Source organism: Phalaenopsis equestris, unplaced genomic scaffold, assembly GCF_001263595.1.
Source record: "Phalaenopsis equestris unplaced genomic scaffold, ASM126359v1 Scaffold001001, whole genome shotgun sequence".
Classification (NCBI taxonomy): Eukaryota; Viridiplantae; Streptophyta; class Magnoliopsida; order Asparagales; family Orchidaceae; genus Phalaenopsis; species Phalaenopsis equestris.
The window spans coordinates 143,185-165,228 of record NW_018165440.1 but is presented as its reverse complement, the minus strand read 5'-3'; the positions used below and the strand labels follow the sequence as shown (position 1 = coordinate 165,228).

The window sequence follows — 22,044 nt, the reverse complement described above, 5'->3', positions numbered from 1 at the left end:
GACCTGTCCTCCAGTATAAGCTAGCCAAATAGACAAGTCCAAAGGCAAATAGCAAAGAGGTTGATTCAAAATATTTGAAAGTCATACAAAAGATTTCCGATGAACTCATAGGCCGACTATGAAAGTTCAAGTACGAGAGATCGAGTATGAGAGCCACTAAAGGTAGAGAATCCTTCCATTCATTAAAGAAGTCAACTAGAAGAAGATCTCTGAAAAACCCCAATTTTGATGGGGATATTACCAGTAAGACAATCATATATGTTTATAAATCTAGAAATGACGACCAACCCTTAAAAAGGGGGTATTAAATGTAAATCAGGATCCAAATTTAGATTCTAATTCTGCTATTTAGTTCAATGGAGCTAAGGAAAACACCCCTCTGATCTCCCCGATCCTGCTCATTCTTGTATTAAGCCTAACTACTTAGCTCTCTTTCTCTCAATCTATCCCCTATTCTCTCTCATTTTTTCCTTGGGTGTGATTCAAAAACAAAATTGGGTTAAGAAATTTGATTTTTTAAATATAAGTTTAACTTTAAAATTAGAAATTCTCCTAAATGAATATAAGCTATATGTTAGTGGAAAACAAATTGTTTATATTAATTAGATCAAAATGAGCTGAACACAAGCACAAAATTCATGAGTATTTCTTAACAAAAAGTTGAATTCAAACAAGCTTATGGAATGAAAGATGGACAAGATACACACTCACTTAAATCGAGCTTATTTTCGACCTGCTAAATTTATCATTATCTTGCATAAATCTTTAGTGTGACAAAGGATAATAAAATGTCATTATTATTTTATGATAACGACATGTAGGGCTATAAACGAGCCGAGCTTGAGTTTGAGTGATCACAAATTGACTTGAGTCAGCTCGATTGCATTTAGGGCTATAAACGAGCCGAGCTTGAGTGATCACAAATTGACTTGAGTCAGCTCGATTCATATTATTTCAGTTCAAAATTAGCTGATGTTCGAAATTGCTCGTAAATAATTTTGATGTGATGGGAAATAATTGAGTGATATACTGAAAAATTCGAAAATTTGGTTGTGAGACATGTAAATAAAGAAGACTTACTATGGATGTAAATGCCGCTAAAATGTTAAATTTGTATACATAAAAATGACTGATATCTGAGAATCTGCCATTTTACTTTATATACTTATCGCTGCACAAGATTTAACCTGGGCGAGGCCGTGAGGCCTGTGCTGAAGTTACGACACCACGGCTCAAAAGGTCCGGCGGCAAAAGGGAAGGAGGCGCCGTTCTAAAATAGCCAGCGCGAGCAAAAGCCCAAAAGATAGAGAAGAGAGAGAGGGAGCGAGGGAGGGAGGGAGGGAGATGTCGGACCTGGACCGGCAAATAGAGCAGCTAAAGAGGTGCGAGCCACTGAAGGAGTCGGAAGTGAAGGCTCTCTGCCTTAAGGCCATGGAGATTCTTGTCGAGGAAAGCAACGTCCAGCGAGTCGACGCCCCTGTCACTGTGAGATGAACTCCTGTGCTATACTGTCACTTTCTTCTTTTGCTGATCCGTTTAACTCTTCTTCTAGAGGATGCCGCCCTTTGATTGAAAAGTTATTAGGGTAATAGGTACAATAGGTAGATTAGTAGTAAGTGGGACATCGTGAGTCTTGCTAGATTATATGTTATTTGTGCTTGTTGGATAATTAATAGGTCTTTAACGGGTCATTGGGATCTTGTACTGCAATAGATACTCCCTCTTAGAGATTTTTAAGGTATGCCAATGGATGAATTGAGCTATGGCTCACCTCTTATCTTCAGCACCAGTATATTGTAGGAGTTATAGACATTCTCAAATTGTCCTTCTAATTTCCTAATCCACTTTTGAAGTTTGGGCCAAGATTGAAGTGTTTAAGGGGGCAGTTTTGCTGCAAGTAGAATTTAAAGTTAATAAGTTTCAGTAATTCCGTAACTTCTCAAATCAACCGAACTCTAGTATTTAAGATTGATGTGTCTAAGGAGCTGTTTTGTTGCAAGTAGTTTTTAAAATTAATGGGATTTAGTAAATCCGTAAATCATTAAATGCACCGAACTCTCAGATTTACTAAATCCAAGATTTAATCCAAATCGAAGGTAAAATTTAGTAAATTCATAAATCTTTATCGAACTGTTGGTGATAAATCCTTTTAAAAGCCTTTATAAAACCCTTTTTTTTATTTTTAGGGTCACAACACCTGTGCTCTCGTTGAGCTGTGGTTCTTCTCTCTTCCTCTAGATGAATTTATGGAGTTGTGGGTACACAAATGTACTTGTATAAATACTCCCCATTAGGGAGAATTAGAGCATGCAAATGAACGAATCGGGCTACGAATCTTCTCTCTTTTTTCCCCATTGAATTTTTTTCTCTTCTTCCCTAATGAATTTCTTAATTTATGAGCATCTTCTCAATTGAATTTCTTAAGTTATGGGCACCCTCAAATTTCCCTCTCTTTTTTCCTAATCTTTTGGCATTTGAGACAGGCTTGAAGTTTTCTATTATCCTCTCATATTCATTGCTTTGTTATGAGGGTTGTAACATTGGTGCTGACCTTTTCTCATGGCTTGCGTTCTAAAATTATGTTTGGTTTATATTTTATTTATTTTAGTCACATTGCTTTGATTTTGTTATTTTTTAAAGCTTTTTTTGATTTTAAAATTGAATTTCTCATGCTTTTTTCTTTTGATGTTTTACTTTTGATCTAGCTCATTATGTATTCAAGATGTTTGGGTTTTACATTGTGATTGTGCAATCGATAAGATTTTAGCCTATTCCGTTGAAAATTTAGAAGTTTAATCCAAATATTTTGGCAGAAAATCAAACTTGTAAACCTATAGGATTTTTGTTTGAGGCTTACTATTGATGTTATTAGCAAACATCATTTGCTTTGCTCGTTGAAGTCCTTAAATAATAATGTTATAATTGTCATTTAAATCTAACACTTAGATGCTAGTCAAATATACAAACATCTAGATGTTAGATTACCTAAGTTCTTAAACAAAAGGCACAAAAAAAAAAAAAAAACATAATCACCATTCTCTCTAGGTTATATAAATTGAACAAAATACATTGTATTTGTAGATAACGTTGTTATATGAATAGCCATACTGTATTACATAATATTGAGCCAAAAATCTTTTTTGCTGTAAGGTTAGAGCATGACTTGAATCCATTGCTAGACAAATATATTTATTTTATGTTTGAGGAAAAATAAAGGAAGCATAGACTATTCTTTTGTTAGTTTTCTTGTTGAAAATTTTGTTTTATTTGCTTTAAACTTAATATGAACAAGTTTGTGAATATGTTCACAAAGTTATGCAGCATAATTCTAAGGGGGAAAATATCATCGAGGATGTCAAGTGCCTATTAACTTGAGTTAAATGACAAGGTACATGCCATTTTGAAATGAGACACCAATATCCTGCACACGTGGTCCTTCTACTTTTTTTCTTTCTTATTTCCGTCGTATGTATCAATTCTAGCCCACAGTAATGCAGCATCAAAAGCTAAAAAAATAAATAACAGAAGAAGAAAGCCAAGGGAGACGAATATAAGCACCGGAGAATAAAGAGCGTATAAATGTTGTTTTAAGATTCATGTCAATGTATATATTTTTTTTGGGTAATATATATGATGATCATGATATTCTCACATTAATTACTCTTAGCTTTACCATGCATGTCTATTCTCTACTAGGAAAACAAGAAAAACTTATATTCTAGTTTATAAGCTCTTGCTAATGCATATGGTTTAGAATATTTGCCAAAGCCATGGAAATGATAAACTTAAAGTAAATTCTCGGTGATCACCTTTCATTCATAAGAAAAGATCCAAGGATGGTAAAATCCAAGCATTGATAGCTGCTATAAATGATATAATTATAATGAGAAACGATTTTGAAGAAATGAGGAGATGGGAATACCAACTATCCAAAGAATTTAAACTAAGGACTTGGAAAGCCTTAAAAACTTCCTTGGTATTTAAGTGGCTCGCCTAAAAGTTGGGATATTTGTCAGCCAAAAAAATAAAATTAAAAGAGAATTTACTTTATGAAATAAAGCTTTAAAGTTCTCCGTGGAATACGCGAGACTACAAGTTATCTCCCTTTTTCTTTAGCATCTTTTTATATTCTTCTTGCCCTCTCCATTGTTTCCCTCTTTCTATTCTTTTTTGTCCTTCTTTATTATGCCATTTTTCTTCATCATGTTCTTCTCTCCTCTTCCACTCTTCTACAACATGCTCTCTCCTGGAAGAATAGTTAGCCGGACTTGATGCTCAACTTATAGTTTCCATCCCTAATTTAAAGTCTCCTAATTATTACCCCCTCTTTCTAGCATCCTACGATGGCTCTTTCTTCCCGTGGTAGTTGTTGTTCTCCATAGCTGTATAGACTTAGTTGTGGCTGCTGTTATTTATTTATTTTTTTCAGTTACAGACCTTTGCTTAGGCTTTTTTGTTGGGGCTCACATATCTATGCTAAAATTATATCTCTATCAATTAGCTGGGTCTAGAAATTTTGATCCTGGCTCATTTACAATCAACCGGTAATTTGAATAAATAGCATTGCATCATTGCATGCTTCCAGGATTTTATATAGTTAGCAGAAATTGGCAATCAGCTTAACTAAATTTTTTCTAGTTGCGATGAGCATGCACAGGCATTTTCAAAATCTTGCTAATAATATAATTAATTCTCTGCATTGTTCATATTTTTCATGATGATTATGGATCTTTTTTACTGCTTTAGGGCATCTGTGATCAACTAAATATACTAATTATCAGCTTTTCTTCATGCATAAATGATTCATTTTGTTTCCCAAATCCATGTAATTTACAAATATTTGTATTTTTTGCTTAGTGAACCCCTTTATAAACTAGTAGGGCCGTCAAAAAAGCTCGTTGTTCGCGAACAACTCGTGTTCGGCTCGTTTGTTAAATAAACGAGCTGAATACGAACAAGTTTTTAAAACTTGAATTATAAATGAGCCGAACACGAACAACTCTTTGTTCGCTCGTGTTCGGCTCGTTTTAGCTCGAAATAAATAAATCGTAACTGCTCTTGTGGTAATGTGGTTATGCGTCATGTTTTGCATATATTTGATTCAGGTTCGAATTCAGCACTCTACATCAATTTTTTCAGTTTAATTTTAACGAGCCAATTTCAAACCGAACACGCATACACTGTTCATGAGCCGGTTTCGAACACTAGCCTATTTCGAACACAAGCAATTTCGAACGAGCCAAACATGAGGCAAGCCTGAGCTCGCGCAAGCTCGGCTCGTTTACAACCCAATAAACTAGTCATTCTTTTTGGTGCAACAGGGTTGAGAAAAATTAACAGTTTGGCAGCCAAAATTAATCAATAATGTGTCAAATACATTTAAATTATAAATTGATAACTTTAATTTTAATGTATTTTAAAGATTGTTTATTGTAGGTATCATTTTCATGAATTTATTTGCAGTCTTAGCAAACTCCTATAACCTGGATGTTATTCATTTGAAGTAGTCCCTTTGAAACTTTGGCTGCTTTCTCGTTTTATCCTTAGATTTAAAAATTATAGCAACTTTGCAAGTTTCCTTATTTATGAAATACGATTACTTGAGCACTTTTATTTGGATCTTTTTAATTCTACCATCTAAATATTTTTTATAGCATTGAGCACGTTGTCATGGTGGTTGATGATTGCATGATCAACTGAACCTAATTTAGATGAACTAGATCGCTCAATAAGGTTCAAAATTTTTGTTTTCTTCATTGGTATCACAAATGTCAACTGTATGTGTCATAAGACTAGTGAAGGATGACTGTATGCTCTGAGATTTATCTGCATCAATTGAAATTCCTACTATTAATTTTAAAGAATTTTATTTGATCATTTCATTTTTGAATATGAATAGAAAGAGTATCTATCTCTTGATCTCCATTTTTGTGTTTTTATATAATTTGGAAATCTTGGTCTGAGCCCTCCGCCAAGGGGATTCAGGTTCTATAAGGCACTACTGCTCCCAAGATGTGCTTAACTTAGGATAGAGACATAAGATAATTTTGCCAGCATCTTTCTCTTGTTTTAATTTATACTTTACTCTCTCTTCTACTGACTGCCCTCCACCAATTTCTCAATATGCGCACATGCACAAACACACAATAACACGCAAAAAGAAATAAAGGAGATTACGTTTCCGTATACTCCCAATGGTTTACTTGATGTCTACGTGTATAATTTCTTTGATATACTTCGCTATGAAATAATAATCGAAGTTTTTGTCCATTTAGAATGGAGGAAATGAAGCAATTTTAGTTTAAACGAACTTATGAGACTTTATACTCTTGTTGTCTCACCACCTGAAGACCCCCTTCACTAATCGACATGTGATGTACTAGAGATGGGTGTGGTTTAGCAAACTTAGTATCTCTCCAACACCTATTATGGTATCCCACTCACTGGAATAGGGTGAAAGATTGACTCAATTACTTAAATTCACTTGAAGCAAACTCGACTATTCAAATTAAGTTGAAGTTATTCAAAACATATCATTTTAATATATTTATAGAGTATTTGTAACCTCAACATGCTTATCAAAGCCATAAACTTCATATATTGACTTGCCTTAATATTTTTCTATTTTTCAGTAGTTGTATAGCAAAATAATATTCCAAAAAATATGGCTGACTATACTTCGCTTCAACTTTTTGATTCCCCTTGATAATCAATGAGTTATAAAACTCAGTAAAATAAATAGATTTAATATATAACTCAAATATTGAAGAATAGTAATCATAAAATGAGTTTATGTGATCCATACATTACTATAACTTTGGATACATTAAATTTATAATAAAATATTTGTACTAAAAGATAGCAATATTATTACCCGAGTAACTTAAATGCAATAAATCATTTTTCAGTAGTTATGGAAAGAAATTTAAATATTTTGTATTATATATATATATATATATATATATATATATAAGCATCACTTTATCAATTTTATATATATATAAGCATCACTTGATCAATTTTAATAAAAAACATTCACTCAACGATCAACTGTTACATGCACAAATAAGTGGAAAAATAGAAATTCCCCTGTTGGTACAGTACTAGGAATAGTAAATTTAATTAAGAATTTTACGGAAGTTCTATCAGTATCAAAATGAATTTAATAAATTCATTATTTTTGAGAATTAGCCTATAGTTTTTATATATTAAATGATCGCATTGAATTCTAGAATACAATAAATTGATTTTTTTGATAACTTTCAATAAAGTTAAATTTTTTGATATAATTTATTTGAGTATTTTTCATGTTGACATATTATCAAAATTTACTTATTGCAACTTCTCCCTCTTTATTGAAATTTCACCGTAAAATTACTCTTTTATAATCAGTCAAACAAATGTGAAAAGTTTTCTTTCGTTCTTCTTTTCTTCAAGCAGCTTCTTTTGTATATCAGTGCTTCCATTTTACTTTCACAAAATAAATATGTCCATTTTTCAGTTTTTTAACATCAAATTTTAATATTTTTTCTGGCACTTATATAATTTTAATTTTTTTGTATTTCAATTTCATTTTATACTATTTGATCACATCTATAATCCATTCTGAGTATATATACATGGAAAATATTGTATACATCAAACATATTGGGGAGTAAGACATATATAAGCACTGATCAACTTTCTCAATAATTTTAAATGGTCTAATGTATCTAGGACTTAGCTTTCCTCCTTGGCTACGTCTGAACTTTCCATGGGTCTAACCATGGACAATGCCACAGTGAGGGCCCTCGGGGCTTGTGTCCCCATCAACCCGCTCAATTAATTAAATTTAATAGCCCGCACAATGAACCAAGTAGAGGATGTTATTTGGTCTGTCGATTTATTTAAAATCAGAAATCATATTTAAATTTAAATAGATATAAAAATAAGCTAAGTTTATTAATCTGCAAGCCCATGCGGGACTTAACTGCTCCAAAGCATTGATTGTGCTTTCTAATTTAAAAACAATATAATTTCTTTGTTCTACGGTATGGTACTAAGATATAAACAGTAAACGAGAAAACTCTACTTTAACATATGAGATGCATTTACGTAGACATCACCCAATTCCTCTGTATTTTTATATCTAACACCTGAACTTTATTTTCTTCATTTATACCACCCAAATCGTTTATATCACATAAAGGATATAACTATATTAATTTTTAAAAAGTGAAATACACCTTTTCCTACATAGGTAAGGTGACATTTATGTTAAAATTGAAGTTTAGGTGTTAGATATGTAAATACAGGAATTGAGTGGTATGTAAATAGTCCAAAACAATAAGTAAACATGGAATGCCACAAGCTCAACTTTTTTGTATTTTTGATTTAATTTAGTCTTTGTGAGAAATTTGAAAAAAAATAATTAAATTAACTTCATAATATAAAAACTATTCTAATTTTAAATTAACTTTTAATCTTAATTTTTCTTAAATTAAATTAAACTTTTACTTATAATTTATATTGTGCTTAAATTAGATATTAAATTTTAATCGAACAACTTATTGAGCTTGTTCATGAGCTTTAAATAGAATTATTATTTTATTTTAATTTTCCTAAGTTCTTCTTATTTATTTTTTAGTTGATAATATAAAAATTAATTTTTAATTTTTTTTAAAATTAAATTTAATTTTTAATTATAATTTATATTGGATTTTTAATTGACATTTATTTAGTGCTTCAAAATATTAACAAAAGAATTAATTTCTAGTTCTTATACATTTTCATAAAAATATGTTAAATTCGCAAGTCTTAAATATATTTGGTTTAAAAAACATTATAGAGTTTTCATGACATAATATCTAATAATAGGATTGTAATTTTGATAATAAAGTTATTATATATCTGTTTCAAACAAAGTTCTTTATTCATAATTTTATTTTTTGTCAGCATATTTTTATTAAATTTATATTGAAAATATAAGAAAAACGTAAAATCACCAATACCAGTTCCAAGTTTGGATAAAAATATTGAGGTTAATTTTGAAATTATTAATTTATGCCCTCATTGAAAAAAATTTCTAGCTCCGCCCTAGGTTTAACCTTCAAAAATACAGATTCGCCAATTTCAAAATTTGATCATTTTATGTTTGGGATCATATAATATATGTTGACGATCTTGGTTAGCTCCTAATCTCTCTCTCATACTCTAACTTTTTTAGTAGCTTTATCAACTAGCTATGTTCCCAATATCTTTCTTTTTCTCTAGTTTTAACCCATTCGATGGAGTTTGGCATTCTTTGACCTATGATATTTCATAGTGTCATATTAATGTTCAACTGATAACTATAATTATAAGAAAATTTTATTAATGAATTATGTTAATCCCAACTATTACCAAAATCTAAAACAAATGATCTCAATATATCTTCAACACATGAATGATTCTTTCTGATTGGCCTTTTGCTTGTGGATATAAGATTTTACTTAAATATAATTTTGCACCCAAACTTTCATGAGTATTCTCCATAGTCTGGATGTAAACCTGTTAATATGTCTAACATAATGACTTTATAGATTTCATGCAGTCAAATAAGTTTTCCGCAAACAATTTTGCTAATTTTTCCGTAAAATTAATCTGATGAATCGACACAAAATGTGTTAACTTTGTTGATCAATCAATTACAACTTAAATGCGACCGCGTCCTTGTTTTGTTCCAAGAAAATCTATGATGAAATTCATTGCTATATTTTCTTACTTTGATTTTAGTATTGGCAATGACTACAACATACTATTGGATTGTCGGTGTTCTGCTTTGACTATCTGACATATTTCACTCTGACAGCATACTCTATTACATCTTTCTTCATCTCAGCACCAAAATAATGTTTTAAAATCTTTATGCATTTTTTTAATTTTCGGAGCATTATGTAGATTTTCTTGGATCAATTTTAGTTCTTTCCAGATTTACAAATGCAAATTACTATTATGATACCTAGCTCATCAATGTTGAAAGCTTTTTTTTTTTACCTGCTTGCAATTGATTAATCAACTTCTGCCGACTTTTTTTTTGTAACTTTGATTTTATATTCAAGAGTGGATTGAATATTCATCTTATATAGGCTACATGCATCTTGAGCATTTTGAATTTTGACTTTTAGCTATAAGGCTTTCATATCTCGGATTAACTTTGTTTTTTCAGTTAGTAATACATTTGCTCGTCCAATTTACTTTCTGTTTAGTGTATCAACAAACCACAGCCTTTCTAAAATAATAATGTTTATTAAGATCAGAATCTCTAATCAATTCAGCATCTTCTCTATTCTATTTTAAAATTTTGTGATCAGTACTTTACATTTTATTCTTTAGAAATAATTTCTCAGTTTTAATGCAAATACTAACAACTAATTCCAAATGATATGTTAGATAATTCCTTTCCATTTTCTTGCTCTGCATTCGTATATAACCCAAACTTTTTAAAGCATTATAGTTTATTTGAAATACTTTGGTCTTAGATGAAATTATCAATACTTGTATATATGTCAAATTTTTTTTAAGCTCTAAGAAAGTCTATTCAAATGCTTTAGTCCAATCAAATTTAACATCCTTTTTGGTTTGTTTCTATAATTGAATTGCAATATATGCAAATCCTTTGATTAATCTTCTATAATAGCAATTAATCCTAGAAAATTTTCATTTCTATCTCACCGGTTAGTCTTGGCCATTCAACTATTGTTCTCACTTTCTCTGTGTTCACCGATAGACATTTACCACTATTAATATGCTCCAAAAAATAAATGTTCTTTAGCCAAAATTCATATTTAGAGAACCCATCATATAATTTCTGCTATATCAATAATCTTAAGATAAGTTTTAAATGTCTGACGTGATCATTATTTTTCTTGGAATATACCGGTTTGCCATTAATAAATACTATCACAATTTGTTCAAGATAAGACTTAAAAATTATGTTCAAATTCATAAATATTGCGGGGTATTGATCAACTCAAAAGACAACTAAAAATTTATAATGTTTATATCTAATGTCAAATTCTCTTTTCAACATCACTCACTTTATTTTGACTTAATGATACCATAACCAAATTTTATGCAAGCCTTGAAAACATGGAAATTTTTTTTATTTGATCAATTAAATCACCAATAATTGAAAGATGATACTTGTTTTTAATAGTTACCTTATTTAACTCCAATTTTTTTTTTTTAACAAACATAACATGTGCATTCAAATGGAATGTACCGGGTTTGATATAACCTTTTTCAATTAACTCTAATAATTGGCTTTTCAATTTTTTAAACTCTTTTGTGGCCATTTTGTAAGCTGTTTTTATAATAGGTGCAGTTCTTAGTTGAACAGCAATTGTAAACTCTATTCCATCTTTGTGACAAACCAACAAGTTTGTCAAGAAAGACATTGAGAAACTCATTTATCATAAGAATAACCTTCATATTAGTAATTGGAACTCTGATTGCCTCCAATTCAGCCGAACATATTATTTTATTTGTCTTTATATATTTATTTACTTTAATTGAATTGATTAAAGATGATATTACTTATTTCTCACATCAGAAGTAGAACAACTTATCATTCGACTGATTAAATTCATCTTTTCTTCTAGCACTCTATAATGGCGAGTATTTTGTTAATCAATTTTTGCCCAAAGTTACCTCAAACTCAGTTAAAGATAACAATATTAAATTATACCTAAATATATGATCAGTAATCACAATATACATATAGAACAAGAAGTGTTAGTTAATATGCATTCACCATATGCCAATATAATTTTGACACCCGAAGTAAGAAAAGCAAGTTCCAAATATAATTTATCACAATCAACTCAGAAATTAAAGAGTGTGATATTCAAGAATAAAATAGTGCTCTAGTTAGAATATTTGAGATGATAATCATATATGTCACAACTTCTGAAAATCCTCTAGCCTCCTAAGATGCCAAAGCAAAAACTTGATTTGATATCGAATCTTCTATTTTTTGTTAATGAGTCTCCTTTATTTTTCAATGTGGCTTATGCATCATACGTTTCATACCTCTATGTTGCTTTGGCATCTAGATTTTTTTTTTCAATTCTCTTCCTCTCTGGATTTTTTTAGGACAACGCCTCTTGATAAAGACTAACTCATCACTTAATTAATATCTTTTTGAATTCAACAAATATTTTTTTGAGTTTGATTTTTCACAAGTAGTACCGATTGGTATCAATTGCTGTCCTCCTGATTGATGTTGTGGATGTGTCCTTTAAGTGAATTTATGCTTTTCAAATTGTCCATTTTTGATTTTTAATGATCTCTTGTTATCAATCTCCCATTTTACCTTATCATCTCCATGTCTCGGTTCAGGAGTCTGACGATTTTCACATACTTAACAAAATTTTTGATACGTAGGGGAATCAAGGGTGTCTTAACTGATCTATTAATTGTCTAAAAAATTTGTCCTCTCTCTTGAACACTGATAAGTTGTGGAGCATATTTTGATAAAAATGTAAATTCTACTTCATACTGAACTATTTTCTTTGCCCCTTGAATCAGATTTATAGAACTCTCTTACATTATATGTCTTGCAGAAGGAGAGACATACTAATCCTTTAAGACTTGCTTGAACTCATCTCAAGTAAATTGGCTCTTGGGTCTGCCTTCAAACTTCTCCAATAGTTAGAATATTTGAGATGATAATCATATATGTCACAACTTCTGAAAATCCTCTAGCCTCCTAAGATGCCAAAGCAAAAACTTGATTTGATATCGAATCTTCTATTTTTTGTTAATGAGTCTCCTTTATTTTTCAATGTGGCTTATGCATCATACGTTTCATACCTCTATGTTGCTTTGGCATCTAGATTTTTTTTTTCAATTCTCTTCCTCTCTGGATTTTTTTAGGACAACGCCTCTTGATAAAGACTAACTCATCACTTAATTAATATCTTTTTGAATTCAACAAATATTTTTTTGAGTTTGATTTTTCACAAGTAGTACCGATTGGTATCAATTGCTGTCCTCCTGATTGATGTTGTGGATGTGTCCTTTAAGTGAATTTATGCTTTTCAAATTGTCCATTTTTGATTTTTAATGATCTCTTGTTATCAATCTCCCATTTTACCTTATCATCTCCATGTCTCGGTTCAGGAGTCTGACGATTTTCACATACTTAACAAAATTTTTGATACGTAGGGGAATCAAGGGTGTCTTAACTGATCTATTAATTGTCTAAAAAATTTGTCCTCTCTCTTGAACACTGATAAGTTGTGGAGCATATTTTGATAAAAATGTAAATTCTACTTCATACTGAACTATTTTCTTTGCCCCTTGAATCAGATTTATAGAACTCTCTTACATTATATGTCTTGCAGAAGGAGAGACATACTAATCCTTTAAGACTTGCTTGAACTCATCTCAAGTAAATTGGCTCTTGGTTCTGCCTTCAAACTTCTCCAAGTGTTGGCATCTCTTCCAAAGTTCAGCTTCATCGTCAAGTACATATACCACTATAGAAACTCTTCTATCACTTGGGCATTAAGATATTTTCAATTCTAAGAAATCCAATCGTCAATAGTTTTGACATCGAAGTGATTTTAAATTCTAAAGTAATTACAAATATTTATCTATGTTCACATTGATGCTAGTCCTGACACTAAGTTTGGCTTGTGTTGTTGCTGTGGCATAATAGGTGCTTCAAAAGACAACATTTTTTCTAGCATCTGTATCGTCTTTTCCTAAAAGAAGTTGCATCTTTTTTCCTAATATCCTAATAGTAGGATTTGACGCCACTGACATATTTTTTTGTTTAAGCTTTACTATCGTTAACGTTTGTAATATTCTTAAGATTTTCAACTATTCTATCTGGTTGTGCTGACTGGCTCTTAGTTCTTTCAAATTTTCTTTTAGTCGTATTATCAATAAATTATTATATCATAAAATATATATTTAAATATTCATAGAAAATAGTAATATATTTTATATTATATAAAACATGCATCGCAATGTTATAGTGTCTGCCACTTCCTAGACAAACTGCACCCAATTATGCTTTGTAGTAATGATATCACATTAAACGTATTTTCCTTCAAAAACTAAAATTAATCAAGTTTTTATAATTATTTTTTAGGATTGAATTGATTTGATACTACTTTTTATCACGCCCCCATGATGACCTTCTCCACCAGTCTTCATGGAACATGATAGAGGTGGGTGTGGTTTAGTTGGTTGAATATCCTTCCAACACTCATTCTGGCATCCCATTCACCATAATAGTGTATGAGATAGTAAAACAAATATAATGTATTACACCATTTTATGCAAATCTAATGAACTCAACTATTTAAATTAAACAGAAGAACTCCAAAATCTATCATTCAATATATCTATAGAGCATATAAAATCTCAAAATGCTAGAGGTTCACAATAGTATACATTTTATTTGTCCACTTGCCTCAAACTCTATTTTGGAATGGTTGTACATCAAAACATAATCCAAAAAATGAGCATGATCCTACTCCGCTTTGACATTTTCTTTCCTTTTTCTTTAGAAATAGCTATGACAATCTAATAAGTTATAAGATTCAGCAAAATAAATAAATCTAATATAGAACTTAAATACTAAATAATAGTAAACAACATATGTGCTAATCATGAAAAGGCATAATCATAGAATGAGTACATGTGATCCTACATCATTATAATAGTGAATACATAAAATGTATACTGTAATATCTGTACCAAGAGATAATGGTATAAGTGTCCAGGTAATTTAAATGTATCAATTTTTTTTTTTAAAACTTATTTATCTCTTGTTATATCATATTTCATCTTAGTTTCAGAATTTGTATGTATGATTATCTAGGTTATTGACCATCATAATTACCTAGAAGGCTACATTATCAAGTTCAATAGAGTTTAGGTTGAGCCCATCATTATTACTATTGAACTATATTGAGGACTCTTTTGCCTTTATACATATACCCTGTTGTTATATTTTAGGCCCTTTTGCCCCATCAGCCCAAATATCATAAACAAATCATTACTAACACGTCTGTATAATAATATAACATTTTTAAAGCTTCATAAATTTACGTAATTAAATATTTCAATAAATATGTGATTCTTCTTAAAACATATTAAATAAATCTACCGGTAAATGAGCAACTTAAAAATATTAGATGTTTTTTTAACAATATCATTAACTAATAAAGCATTTGTACAATCAAAATGTATTTGATTTTGAGTTTGTATTAACAAAATTCTTATGTGAGCATTTGCACATGAATAGTAAAATGTAAAAATAAATTTTGCAATATGAAATTTATATTGCATTGCAACCATCAACTTTTCATATAATTACACATCAAAAGATTATAAGAATGCCATTTTCAGTATTAGAATTTTTAAATCTTACTCAATTGACCATTTACCTTTTCAAAATGAACCCCCCTAAATTTCTTCCTTTTGTAAATAATTGCAATATTATCTTTCCTCAAACAAGTTTTAAAACATACAACCACCCCGTTTAGAAATCAATTCATTTATAAGATTAACCAAGATTCCAAATTTAAATCAAAATACTCAGGACTCACTTTCTTACATTGTCTTTTTTCCTTTCTTTCCTCTTGTCCTCATTTTCTTTTCTTCTCTCTTCTTCTTTTCTCAGAACCAACATGTAACCAACTCTCTGTTTCCCGTCTCTACTGTTCACAGGTTGTAGATTTCCGGAAATGAGGGTAATACAGGATGGGAAAAAGGAAAGAAACCTTAATATACTTATATTATATACATATATTAACATCACTTAATCAGTTTTAATCCCAATCATGCCTTTAAACATCAGCAGATGCACGCACGGTTAGGTGAAAATCATAAATTCCACTACAGCTACATACCGGAACAGAAAATTTAATTAAGATCTTCATGAAAATTTTATCAATACCAAAGCATGTTTAATAGCTTCATCCTCTTTGAGAATTAGCCTATAGTTATGCATATCAAAATGATCATCTGAAGAGTTGAATGCAATGAAGTAATTTTTGGTGTTTTTTTTAGAAAATTGAAATTTAAGGTATTATTTATTTTAATATTTTTTACTGGCATCTTATCAAAATTTTGGTATTACAGTTATGTTTCCAAATTTCAACGCCTATACAAAGATGCATGCCGTGTAATGAGTAGGAACGGGTGTAATGCATGTGCTCTTCTTGCCTGGTGCAGGCTTAGGAAAGGGTTAATTCTTACAGCTTTACATCATTAGTAAAATCTGTTTTGGTGATCGTTTATTTTGAGTTTCTTGGCCAAAATGACATCAAACCAATGGATGCACCTAAGCTCATACTGTAATTTACAAGCCTCAAGTAATTGCAGTATTTAAGTATTTGTATAACTGTCTGATTGTATTCTGAATTCTTTCTTTGCTTTGATTTAGATTTGTGGAGACATTCACGGCCAGTTCTATGACATGAATGAATTATTTAAAGTTGGCGGTGACTGTCCAAAGACAAACTACTTGTTTTTAGGTGATTTTGTTGATCGAGGATTTTATTCTGTTGAAACATTTCTGCTTTTACTAGCCTTGAAGGTAAGTAATACTGACTTAGATAGTTTTTCATTTCTTTTGTTAACTTGTAAATATGTAATGTATTATCTATTTTTTGCTTGTTCATTTTACCTTGTTACGGTTTTGCACATCATCTTTCTTCTGCAAATCTGCTTGCATTAATTGCTTCAGTGAACAAAAGTGACAAATTTTAGAAGTTACTTTTTGATATATGATTTTCCTATTTGGATGGTATACGTTTAAATTTTTAAATTTTACTTTATTTGTGCTGCTTGTAACCTATGAGGAATGTAATCTGCAAATTTAAAGTTTTGTCTGTGCACTTCGTTTCCCATAATTAATGAATTTCAACCGGTGATTTTTCTGTTTGTAAAATTTGGGTGCTGATGAGTTTTCTAACCTCTATTTGCTAGAATCTTATGAAAATGAATCTACATTCTTAGTCCTTCATGTTACATTCAATCCAACTTGCTAACAACAAGCTTTAGCATTTCTACTGATTTTGAAATATATATTAAGAAAGCATTTTCATAATATAAGGTTTGAATGTCGGGATGGAGGCACCACAGTTTTAGTTTATTTATCCCAATCCAACCTGTTATGATTGACAGTTCGCTGTTCTTGAGGAAATGAACAACCACCGTGCTGATCAAGCAGTCCCATGTGGTGTTCGGTGTTTGACTGCAAGAGCTCTCTAGTTTCTGCTGTATTATACAATTGGGGCATTTACACACATACCACACAATTCTTTTGTATTTACATATCCTACACCTAAACTTCAATACTTACATTCATGACACTCAAATCATTAACATAACATAAAAACATACCACTTTACTAACTTTTAAAAGTGAAATGTTCCTTTTTATGCATAGGTTTATGACACCAATTTGCTATAAATGTAAATATCAAACTTTAGGAGTTAGATATGTAAATTCATAAGAATTGTGGTATGTTTGTAAATTTCCCTTATACAATTATACAGGCAGCATGGAAAGTCTGCAACTCAAATTGTTAACACCATCATTGTGGTACTTTCTGCACTGGACTGCTATCTTCTTGGCTTCCAAGGAGAAACATAAATTAGATTGTTCATGAAAGATATGAACTGTACGTTCTTAAGTGACAGTAGTTGTGCATGACTGAACAAGAGCTACATTCTAAAAATTTGTATGCATTTCAAAAGCTTAGACTGTGAAAGTTTGAGATTTTCTAGCGATCAAAGTGATCATTTTGAAACTATTCAAATCATTTGCTTAATAAGCTATCTGTAACGGTCTCATTTCGGTTACCCGTGGGAGACGAAGAGGAGAACCGTAAAAGAAACGAGTCAAGAAAATGAACAGAGGTGAGAGGACGCGGTAGGATCAGAAGCTAAAAAGACGACTTTGTTCTATAAATTGTGAGGGAGACAAAAACTTATCAGGAGAGTCAAATGACAATGTCGAGGGTTGCACTGCTAGGGTTGAGCCATGACGCCGACAGAAAGAAAAAGCCAAGGGAACTATGTCGGTGTTGAGCTGAGGAGGCGGTGCCACTGTCGTAAAGAGGAGGGGGTTAGTGCGGGAGTTCTTGCGCACTCGAAGTAGGAGAAAGGGGAAGAGTGGCTTTGTTGAGAGGAAGAAGGGAGGAGAAGAACGAGCGACTCTGTGCAGAGAAGGTGTGGTTTCGTGTGTTGTGGGGATAAGAGGAACAACTTTGCATGGGTTAAATCAAGCCATGCCAAAGTCATAACTCGTGTGCGTGTAGTAGATGAAGGAGAACAAGCTGCGTGACTGGGATTAGGGCTCAATTGAGACTTATATCTTTAATTAAGATTTTTAATAAGGATTATTTTTTTTAAATAATAATGGAAATTTTGTACTTAAATAGGTAATTAATATAATAAATTATTATATTTGTATATAAATTAAATTTCTAATAACATGAATATCATGCTTATGTTAGGTTTCCAATTTAGAGCTTGACATCAAGACAGATCAAATAATAAATTAATCCTAATCGAGGTGTGTACACTTGTTCTTATACTATTGTTATATTTTGCTTCTTCTAGAACAATTGCATTTATTGGTACAATCATAGTTATATTGAAATTACTACAAACTCATGATTTTGAATTTTAGTAAATTTTTGTTCATATTGTATGAATGATATGTTCTTAACTTTATTTAAATGATTTATAAGTATATTGTCTGATACATAAATGAGAATGAATCATATTTTTAGTAATTAATGATTTTGATAGAATGCTTGTATGTGCATGGTTGACTCTGATGTAGTTATTTTTTGATGTATTAGTGGGGGAATACTAAGGTAGTCGTACACGTTTATGGAAATGGATATTGATGTTGAATTACCTTAAATGGTACAATTTTTAGACAATTCTCCTGTGATGGTTGTACATATATAAATTGATATTGGTATGATATTGATATTGTAAGATTCATTGAATAAGTATGTTAAATATTTATATTTAGTTATTAAAATTTTAACTAATATGTATTTTGCTTTCTTTTTACATGTATTACTGTAGTTTAAGAGTGTGATTATTTACTGACTCGTTTAGTTCATAGTTATTTTAAATAAACTTTTTAATTTAATTTAACTGATTAAAAATGAATAAAAGAAGAGAAAATGTGTATAAAAGATGCTGATAACCAGTAATGAGTTAATTATATTTTGATTTATTTGATTTAGAGGCTCTTTCATCTGTTAAATTGTAGATGAATATAAAAAAATTAATTTCACACCACCCGATTGTCTGTTCCTGTCTTGGTTAATTCTAAGACCTGGGCCAAGTCACGACAAATGTGGTATCAAAGCTCAAAGTTTAGAATTAATTAATGAAATATTGATGAAAGAAATAATAAAATAATTATAAGAAAATTTTAATAATTAAAAAAATTGAAGTTAACTCAAAGTAATAATTATTATCCATTCAGGAATAATGATACACTTGAAATCATAAAAGTTGAGAATCTGATAGAAAATGAAGAAATACAACCTATTATTAGTGTGACCATGAATGTCTTCATATAAATGATGGTGGTGATGACTCAGTTGATTCAAGAGTCTAGATCGCAGCTTATTGGAAGTGATACAGTTGTTGTGGATACTTGAAAATATTTCAAGATCTGCGTCCACCTTTGTTCAAGGGAAATGTTGACCCAATTGAAGCGGAGAACTGACTAATGTGGATAGAGAATATACTAGATAGCTTGAATTGTCCTAATAAAAGAAGAGTACTGTTGGTGACGTTTGTGCTGGATGGAGAGGCCGAAAGATGGAGTGGGCAACGTCAAGACAAGCTAGGGAAATATCTAATATGATGGTTAGTTGGGAGGAATTCGTGGAGTTATTCAGAAAATGATTTGTACCCCTATTCGCTTGAAGATAGATGCAAGACAGTTCATCAAGTTGAGGCAAGGAGAGAAGACAATCATTCGGTATAAAGTGAAATTTCTTGCATTGTGGAGGTGTGCCACACTGTTGATTGTTACTGTAGAAGAAATTGCTACAGATTCATTTCGGGATTCAAAGATTCGATCAAACAGCCGTTAGTGCTTTTAGGGATCGATGAATATTCAATATTAATGAAACGAGCTAGAAGAGTGAAAATTGACTATCAACTTATTCAGAAGCGTAAATAGATGCACAAGAGGAAGACTGCAGACGAGCATGTGGATCAATTAGAGGGATCCAATGGGAAGAAGTCCAAGAACAATTCGTGTGGAGTTAGCAAAGTACGACAAAAGGTATAGTAGTCACTTGCGCCAAATGTGGAAGAAAACATAAAGGTGAATACTTGATGGACTTTGACACTTGTTTTTAGTGTTGTCAGCCTAGTCATATAGTAAGATATTGTCCATCTCTTAGCTAGGAGAGCGGTGAAGATCAGAAATCAGGTGAAGCTCCTTCACAAAAGACTGCTATTGGACAAAAAAAAGGTCTACAGCTTCAGCTCCTACCCAAGGTCAACCAAGCCAACTGGTTCGACCTCAAGTTTATTCCCTTACTCAAAGTGAGTCTGAAGAACATACTGCTGCTGAAGGTGATGAAGTCTGATGAGTTTCTCGTATTCTCTAGCATGCTTTCTTGTTTCACTATCTGTGTATTGTTATCCAAAGTATAATTGAGTCACCTTGTATCGAGTCTTTACCTTTATAGTGATTACTTTTCATGAATGACTCTAGTTTCATGAATAATTAATGTTGAGTTGCTTGAGATCTATTTATAAATTTTGAGGATGAAATTTTTTGTAAGTGGGCAAGAGTGTAATAGTCCCTTTTTCGGTTACCTAGGGGAGATAAAGAGAAGAATCGTAGAATGAAAAACGAGTATTCGGGGAAAATGAATAGAGGGGAGATGAAGCGAAGAGATTGAAAGCTAAAAGTATGAGTTCGTCTTATAAGTTGTTTGTGAGGGAGACTAGAACTTATCAGGAGAGTCAAACGTCCACGTTGAGGGTTGCATTGCTGGGGCCGTGTTGTCGACAGAAAGAAGAAGCGAAGGAGCTGCATCATTGTTGAGCCGAGGAGGCGGTGCTACTATTGTCCAATGAAGGGAGAGAGTGTGGGAGTTCTTGCGCGCTGGAAGAATGAGAGAGGGGAAGAGCAGCACTGTTGAGAGGAAGAAGGGAGGAGAAGAACAAGCAACTATGTGCAGAGGAGGCACAGTTTCGTGTGAGGGAATAAGATGAGCAATTCTGCATGGCTTAAATCGAGCCATGCCGAAGTCAGAACTTGTGTGCGTGCAGTAGATGAAGCAGAAGTCGCGTGACTCGAATTAGGGCTCAACCGAGACTTATAAGAGCAAGATTTAATAACTTTAATTAAAATATTAGATTGGAATTTTATTTTTAAATATTAATGAAAATTTTGTACTTAAATAGTTAATTAAAATAATAATTTATTATATTAGTATATAAATTAGTTTTTTAATAACACGAATACCATGTTTATGTTAGTTTTTTAATTTAGAAGTTGACGTCAAGACAAATCAAATAATAAATTAATTATCATCTAGGTGAGTACTCATATTCTTATACTATGGTGATTTTTTGATTCTTCTAGACCAAGTGCATTTTTTGGTAATCATTAGTTATATTGAAATTACTGCAAGCTCATGTTTTTGAATTCCAGTGAATTTTTTTCATATTGTATGAATGATGTGTGCACAACATTATTTAAGTGATTTGTAAGTATTTTATATGATACATAAATGAGACTGAAATATATTTCTATTAAATAGTGATTTTGATAAATTGTTTGTATGTACATGACTGATTATGGTGAAGTCATCATTTGATGGTGTTAGTGTGAGAAAATTAAGGTAGCTGTGCATATGTATGAAAATAGATATTGATGTTGAAGTATCTTAAGTGATAAAATTTTTAGATGGTGCTCTTGTGACTGTTGTATTGATATAAAATTATATTGGTATGATATTTATATTATATATTCATTGAAAAAGTATGTTAAATGTTT

At 31.2% G+C, this 22,044-nt stretch overlaps 1 protein-coding gene across 1 annotated transcript in view; it reads left to right on the top strand.

Moving 5' to 3' along the window:
* Positions 1-1,171: 1,171 nt before the first annotated feature.
* The window catches only part of LOC110032677 (serine/threonine-protein phosphatase PP-X isozyme 2), a 66,694-nt gene continuing 45,821 nt past the window's right edge, over positions 1,172-22,044 (top strand). The window contains exons 1-2 of the mRNA XM_020736379.1: positions 1,172-1,485; positions 16,427-16,579. Coding sequence (XP_020592038.1) covers positions 1,345-1,485; positions 16,427-16,579 — 294 coding nt within the window. The 5' untranslated portion in view covers positions 1,172-1,344. The remainder of the gene's footprint in view (positions 1,486-16,426; positions 16,580-22,044) is intronic.